Source organism: Mchenga conophoros, linkage group LG12 (assembly GCF_057382185.1).
Source record: "Mchenga conophoros isolate Kocher_MC1m ecotype Shallow Benthic linkage group LG12, M_conophoros_male_GT1.1, whole genome shotgun sequence".
Classification (NCBI taxonomy): Eukaryota; Metazoa; Chordata; class Actinopteri; order Cichliformes; family Cichlidae; genus Mchenga; species Mchenga conophoros.
Genome location: NC_140537.1, coordinates 10,399,556 through 10,407,103, shown reverse-complemented (window position 1 = coordinate 10,407,103; position 7,548 = coordinate 10,399,556). Strand labels below are relative to the sequence as shown.

The 7,548-nt window shown below is 39.5% G+C and overlaps 1 protein-coding gene across 1 annotated transcript; it reads left to right on the top strand.

Moving 5' to 3' along the window:
• The first annotated feature begins 368 nt into the window (after positions 1–368).
• Positions 369–7,048, top strand: LOC146562153 (lymphotoxin-alpha-like). Its single transcript, XM_085293661.1, has 4 exons — positions 369–811; positions 3,833–3,857; positions 3,947–4,006; positions 4,245–7,048. Exons 1-4 carry the CDS (start codon positions 599–601, stop codon positions 4,652–4,654), a joined length of 708 nt encoding a protein of 235 aa, XP_085149787.1. The 5' UTR covers positions 369–598; the 3' UTR covers positions 4,655–7,048.
• Positions 7,049–7,548: the final 500 nt, after the last annotated feature.

The following is a 7,548-nucleotide window of genomic DNA, read 5'->3' as shown; positions in this document are numbered from 1 at the left end:
TTTTTTGCAGAAACTGATTCAATGCATTCATAACTATGTGTTTTATACTAGATGTTGTTTTTCCGCTCACAAGCTACACCATCCTCTAGTTCTTTGGAAAATGTGTAAACCTACTACAGCATACCACTAATTATTTATTTATTATGTCTAGACTACACGGACGTGATTACAGCTAGTCTGCAAATTACATCTGGACAAAGGGGCAGATAACAGCTAGCAGAGTGCTGACGTTCATTCGAAAACACTGTCAGTGTCCTCACAAGCAGCTGAAAAACAAAGTCTAGCCAATGGTCATTAATGGGACTGTCATTCACAGCGTGTTCAACAGGAGGTGAGTTTTTATGGTCGTGGTTTTATATTATAATCAATCCCTCTCCTAGCATTCGTGCTTTGGTTCCACTAAAAACCAAACTAGCCAACGTATTTCACGGTGTTAGAGAAAAGCCAGCCCCAAAAAAGAGGAAGTTCGTGCTTGATACTCGATACCCGGTGAAACTCATTTAAAGCGAGACTTGCAACAACGTGGGCGACACCACGCTAATAAATGGAGATGGAGTATGGGAGCCAGCGGCTAATCCGGGAATAGCAAAGCAGAGGCATGGAGGAAGACAAATGGGGTTTTGAAGTAGGGGAGGAGGCAGTACTTCAAAGCCCGAACACCTCTCTTCAGTTACTGTCGCCGAACGAGACACGAAACAGGCGAATGGCTAAGCTTTTAGCCTTGGTGCTGGTTCTGGTGCTTGCAGGAGTTCTGCCTTTACTAATCACGATTTTACTCCGAAGTCAAAGGCATGCACCGCCGGGCAGCCAGGTAACATATACCCGACACACTCTTAAGATTTTCCGTTTAGAGCTGCTGCTGCTGAAATATTATTTTAACACTGCTTTAAAAAAATCAAAAAGAGAGGAGAATAGTTTAGCGCATATTAAACAATGTAATCTATTATAAACGCAGCTAACTCATACGCCTTTAAATCCTCGGCTGATGCGTTCAAGATATGTTCTACTCTTTATGTTTCCAAGCCAGCCGGGTCAAAGTTTATTCCCTCATGCAATGTTTTGATAAACTTGGCTACAGCATTAGCCAAAGCGCGTTGGCGGCGTACTTTCCACGAAATTATTCGCACTTGTGAGTCGTGGGCACACTGAATCCAAGCACGCGCGGTAGCTCGACACACACGCACACGGCCAGCAAAACAGAGCGCACGTGCCCAAATGTTGTTACCGCGCAGCTGTAGTTTGGAGTGCTTAGTTACAGAAACGCAGTGTTGCCAACTTAACGACTTTGTCGCTATATTTAGCGAGTTTTCAGACCCCTTAGCGACTGTTGGGAAGTTCGCTAAAAAAAAAAAAAGACGTGAAAGCGCGTATCGCTTTTACTCTCAACAAGCAGCGGGTGCTGTAACGCAGTCAGTTCTTCTTTTACTCTTCTGCTGTTTTGTGGATCACAAGGTTTAAAGCTACTTATAAACACACACACAAAGTAACTCCACCAGAGTGCCTATTTCGGGTCACTTTCACCGGTCCAAGCCCGGGTAAAGGAGTAGGGTTGGAATTGTGATATTTAAAAAAAACAAAAAAAAAACAATAATTGCTAAAAGAAATTTAATTTGTAGTTCTAAATAAACTCTAAATGCATTTAGGACGTTTTTACTCACTTTATGTCTCTTCCACGATGTTATTTCTCTCTCCAACAACATAGGTTACAATTGGATTAGCATGACCAATTATGCAAAATTAGGCGATGGCGTCATTTAGCGACTTCTAGGACAGCCAATAGCGATTTTCCTTACTGAGGAGTTGGCAACACTGCAGAAACGTACTTGCTTAAAAATGCTGAAACCTTAAAAACGGCCTCTGTAAAAGACACCGAGGAAGAACCCAACCTATCATCTGTGTTAGTTTCGTTGCCTAGGAAAAGGTCCCACAGGACACTGCACTAACCGCTTTTTAGGCTACGTTCAAACTGCAGGCGAAAGCGCATCAAATCCGACTTTTTTGACTATGCGACCCATATCCGATCATGGTATGACAGTGTGAACAGCACAAATCCGATATTTTCAAATCCGACCTGGGTCGCTTTCGTATGTGGTACTGAATCCGACACACATCTGATGTTTTAGAAAGCGACTGCTGTTTGAATGGTTATGTCGCATTAAACCAGCTTTTTACGTCACTGACACAAGACAGACACCAATTATCAGCGTCGGAGAAGCGCCCGAGAAAACATGGTGAACGCTTCCTGGCCATCCAATGAAACTGTTGGGAAGACAACGTTGGAGAAACGTGAACATTTTATTTGTACTGTATAATCTGCAGATTCTGACAGAAATCTGCAACTATCCTTTGAAGCGCCGCTCCTCTCTAAAACGGCAACAAGGATAATTATTAGGCCATATGAAAATAACAAAATAACTTTATAACTTAAAGCAAAATTGGGAAACGTAAAGTCAGAAACAAATCTTTATATCAAGGCCATCAGTCAAACACTACTGGGTCTAAACAGAGCGCGTTGTGTGTGACGACTTCTTTTGCGCATGCGTGGCGCTTTGAGGGTTCACACTAGAGCGCGTTTGCTGTCACATTTTATTTGTAGTGTGAACAAGCAGACAAAAAAAATCTGATTTGATAAAAAAATCGGAATTGAGCTTTAAGACCTGCAGTGTGAACGTAGCCTTAGAGGGATGAACTCCAAAATAAGGGATCTGTGATTCAGGAAATTATGGCCGGCGAGTTCATTTTATGACCACAGTGACCGGTGTTATGCCACAAAGTGATTTCCGGTATTTGCTATAAAAAAAACTGATTGTGGGTATTTAAACTGTTATAAGTGACCTATTGGTATATACTCTGTCTAAAGAGCTTGGAAAGAAAAACGTCTGGACCTTCACAGACATATATACTCTGTCAAAAACATGTCAAACGCATTTCTCGTGAATTATATCAAGTCCTTTTCAGCCAGAAAGAACATTCTTATCACAAAGTGGAAGCCACAATCAGTTTTTGGCAAAGAGGATTTTGCATATCTTTTATTTATTTAAAATGAACAAAAAAGTAATTTCAAGAGAGATCTGGCCAAGAGGCGAACAGAACTTGAAACAAATATAACATCACAGTTCTAAAAGAATATTTTATGTGACTGAAAAGGACTAGATTGTTTACAGGTACAATAATGCAGCATCATAAAGATGCTGATAAAGATACTTGGTCATTTTTTACATAAAGCCTTCCTGGATTGTTTTCACTGCTGTCTTTTTACCAATAAAGTGCTTGGTAAGTAAAGATATTATTTATTATTTAGAAAAATAATTGCTGAAATAGAACACAGAAACATCGGAAATCACTTTTTGTCAGATGATCGCTTTTTGGCACAATACTAAAAACTGTGTGGTCCTCAAACAAACGAGGTCATAATATTTCAGTAACTCTGAACCACAGAGTCAGTGAAGCGTCCAAAAACATTTAAAGACATTCATGTCAATGCTGTTTTTGAAACATGCTTCCTGCAGTAAAACAGTTGTATAATGTATATTAAAAACAAACCCTCAGATTTGGAGAGTGTCTCTCTATCTTTTAGTCCCAAACCATTATTTAACCAGGAAGCGAAACTTTTGAAATTGATTGAATATTCCCTAAATGTTCTAACATAGCTCATTTACCAGGCACCTATAGTTTGAGTGTTCCTGTGGTTATTGTTTCTAATATACATAAACAGTGTTCTGCTATCACACTTTGGTGAAAATAGTGTAGGGTAGATTCATTGGCATCGAGTTACATCATATTTTTGGTCATTCTAATAAAGTATGCTAAGACTTTGTCTGTTTCCTTACAGCCAACCACGCCACCCGACCTGTCAGGTAAATGTTAATACTGTGTTAGCATGAAGTTAAAACAGAAACGCCATCACCACATTTCAAACAATCTCTTTTTTCAATCTGTGTTGTAGTCAACAAACTAGAAACTTCAAGACATCAAAACTTGGTTAATCCAGCTGCCATGCTAACAGGTAAAGTTAAAAATGATGTGTGTGTGTGTCTTTATCTTATGCTTATTTAAGTTTTTTTTTCATTAACCACACTTTGTATGGAGCTTATCATAAAAAAAAAAGGTTCTGTGCCTAAATTATTTACACATGACTCTGCAAGAAGTCATTCACTTTTACTTAAGTTTGAAGCTAGCTATAAATTATAGACAAGTAGAAACATGAGTAACCTTAGTTTTTATTTTTTTTTTTTCTTCTTTAGCTCCTGTAGGGAATAACACGAATGGGCAGTACCTTCAATGGGCACATGACATCGGAAATGCTTACTGTCACGGCGGCTTCAGCTACTCCAATGGGGATCTTGTGGTGCCCAGAGATGGCTTGTACAGTGTCTACCTGCAGATCACTTATAGTGGTTTAGTGTGTCCTGTCCATAAAAAACTGATGAACAAGGTGTTGCATAGTTCAGAAGAATACAGAAATGATATGACTCTCCTCTCATCGATCCACACAATGAGCTGCAGCGAAGATGTCTGGAGTAAATCCCTCTATACAGCTGGCTTCTTTTTCCTGAAAGCAAAAGACAAACTACGTGTGATGTCATCACATCCAGATTATATTACCAAGGCAGAATACGAAGTGTTCTTTGGCGCTGTGCTTTTTCCTCACTAATATCTATATCACATATATCAAGATTGTTCGAATCCGATCTTGAGGATGGTTTTTAGCCTCTTCTCCAGGAAAATCAGTGTATTTTATGGTTTCCCCTTTACTCTTTTTGCTCATGAAACATATGCAGCTACCGATTGATTAACAGCAGTGAGAAGCTATTGAACAAGCTATGACAGTGGGTTAATTTCACCCTATGCAAGTTATAAGCTGCATTGTTTTTTACTCATTAACGACAGCTCACTTTACATACTGCCTCCTAAACTGGTTTCCTGGTATAAAATATATATGTCCTTGACAGCACATGACTCGTATAACTGCAAAACTCATCAATTATAGCCTTCTTCTTATTTTATATGTGTGGAATTAAAATATATGGGCGATTATGGCTCAAGAGTTGGGAGTTCGCCTTGTAATCGGAAGGTTGCCGGTTCGAGCCCTGGCTTGGACAGTCTCTGTCGTTGTGTCCTTGGGCAAGACACCCGTTGCCTACTGGTGGTGGTCAGAGGGCCCGGAGGCGCCAGTGTCCGGCAGCCTCGCCTCTGTCAGTGCGCCCCAGGGTGGCTCTGGCTACAATGTAGCTTGCCATCACCAGTGTGTGAATGTGTGTGTGAATGGGTAGATGACTGGTTGTGTAAAGCGCTTTGGGGTCCTTAGGGACTAGTAAAGCGCTATACATATACAGGCCATTTACCATTTTTATATATTTTGCCATTGTGATAATTGTTGGTGATGGTCCCTTTTTAAAGTGTCTTGAAATATTTTCTCAAGTTCGGTTTAAATTTCTCAAAGTCGAGCAGTCTCAAGGTCTATAAAAGCAAAAGAGCCAAAGACATGACAAAGTGTGAACTTTATGTTGAAATAGAGACACTGCTCAGAAGTTTTCGGAAGACGGTGAATCATTAGCCCATAATTTCCAGCCACACATATACTGTTACCATCATGACTGTATTTATTTACGGTCACAACTAAGGACTTAAAAGTGAGTCAGTTCTCATAGATCTCTAGTTCAAAGTCCTACACTCTACAGCATTTAAACATTATGTTTACAGCATTTTACTGAAATAGTTTTGGTCTCTGTAGCTAATTCCTCTCTTAATTTTTCTATAACGCTCTCATTTAAATTGTATCGAGATTTAAAAGTTACACTGAAGGCCACTTTGCCTAAATTGGAGGCTGATACTTTAAGCTGTAAGGCTCCATCTCAGCTAACTAAAAACGAGATTATATTGGCTCAAAGGACACCAGTGGAAAGTTAATTGGCCACGTGGTGAATGATGCAGGAAACAAAAAAAGAGTGGAAGCATTAGCTGAAATATGAATTTTTTGTACAGTTGTAGATACAGTTGTGCTGTGGTATTCTGATTAAATGCAGCACTGGTTGCTTAGTGTCCAGTCCTGTAGTCATTGTAACATGTTTGTAGTAGTCTAAACCTGTGATGCTCTCATCAGGTAATAAAGCTTTAAAGGGGTGATAAAAGCATCTCGGTGCCAGACAACTTTTATTGTGTTTTGATATGATTGTTTAAAAGATTTAGCACAGCAGTTTGTCGGTATGAACACTGTGCATCGTTGGTGCCAGTGTTTTAACGCTGACGGTGAGAGAATTTCTCAGACTCATATACTCACAGTTTATTGACGTGTAATAGGAAGCATGTGCAATTTTGGGAGGAACGCTTAAATCACTGCACTACCTGCAGGTGTGACTCGAAATGTTTGAGGGATGCTGGAAGACTCAGTTGTAGAGTTAGTGATGGATTACGTTGTATACCATAGTATTTATATGTGGTAGAATGTAACTATTGTTTGTTGTTTTTTCCACGGGATTCATTGTAAACTGATGAAAACATATATGTGGAACTTTTCACTTTATACTTTTAACCTACGAGTTGCTGCTGTGTGCTCATATACACTTATTTAACAAGCCTAGAAATGTGTGTTTGTATTTAATTATTTAATTCATTGCTTGCAGGGAATTCTATACTTGGTGGTATATAAATCAGCATTTGCTACAATGAAAGAAATTACGTAATTTGTAAACTTGTATTTTTGTGCGAGTTGTGGGAATAGTTTCTAAAATCAAAGTTTATGCCAAGACACGATTTCCCGTTTTTTGGTGATCATTACAGATTTGTTTCACTTTCTGACCTTATATGTAAGACATTTTCTCATATTTCAAATGTTTCATGTCCAAAATCAGAGGCTCAGTTTGTGGGAACCATTTGTCTCCACAAATAACGGTTCTGTGCCTGCATCTGTCAATGGGTGGAAAGTTTTAGTTTTCACTTTATCCTTTCTCCTGATGGATGGTTTCTTTGGTAAAAGGGAGTGTTTTTGTTGCATCCTCACATCTCTGTAAGATGACCTAATGTTATGTTATTAAAGCAGTTGTCCATAGTGTTTGCTTTCCCAGTTACAAGCAGAATATTTTTGTAAGACTGCTCCCTTGAGGCACTGTTCCTGGGGATTCCTGGCAAGACATATCCACTTAGTCATTGCAGTGAATCACAAGTGGAAACTTTTTCTGTTTTTGTGCTCCACTGAAGACAAAGCTTTCCTTCAACCAGGAACGTTTTCTAAAGATATTCAGGAATATCTTTACACACAGACAGTTTGGCAAGTGATTTACATCAGCACTCAATATTAAGGAAATGTTTGCATGAAAGGGGCTACATAGTCTGGAACAATGCTTGGTAGGTGGTACGTGGCAGAATCCACATGGATGATGTAAAAGAAAATGTTATTCAGGCCAGGTCACCTTCTTCCATTGCTCTGAGGTCCTGTTATGTTACTCACATGCCCACTATACCCTTTCAGTGAGGGACCGGGCTCAGCACAGGCACCCTGACTGGTCCTTGAATTAAAGCTCAAGGACCAGTGTTTTATAAAACATCTTG

Excerpts from the sequence above, each read along its gene's own strand:
- LOC146562153 (XM_085293661.1), top strand. The coding sequence starts at position 599 with ATGGAGGAAGACAAATGGGGTTTTGAAGTAGGGGAGGAGGCAGTACTT. Across the intron at positions 812-3,832 it reads ATGCACCGCCGGGCAGCCAG|CCAACCACGCCACCCGACCT; the intron begins GTAACATATACC and ends GTTTCCTTACAG. Across the intron at positions 4,007-4,244 it reads TCCAGCTGCCATGCTAACAG|CTCCTGTAGGGAATAACACG; the intron begins GTAAAGTTAAAA and ends TTTCTTCTTTAG.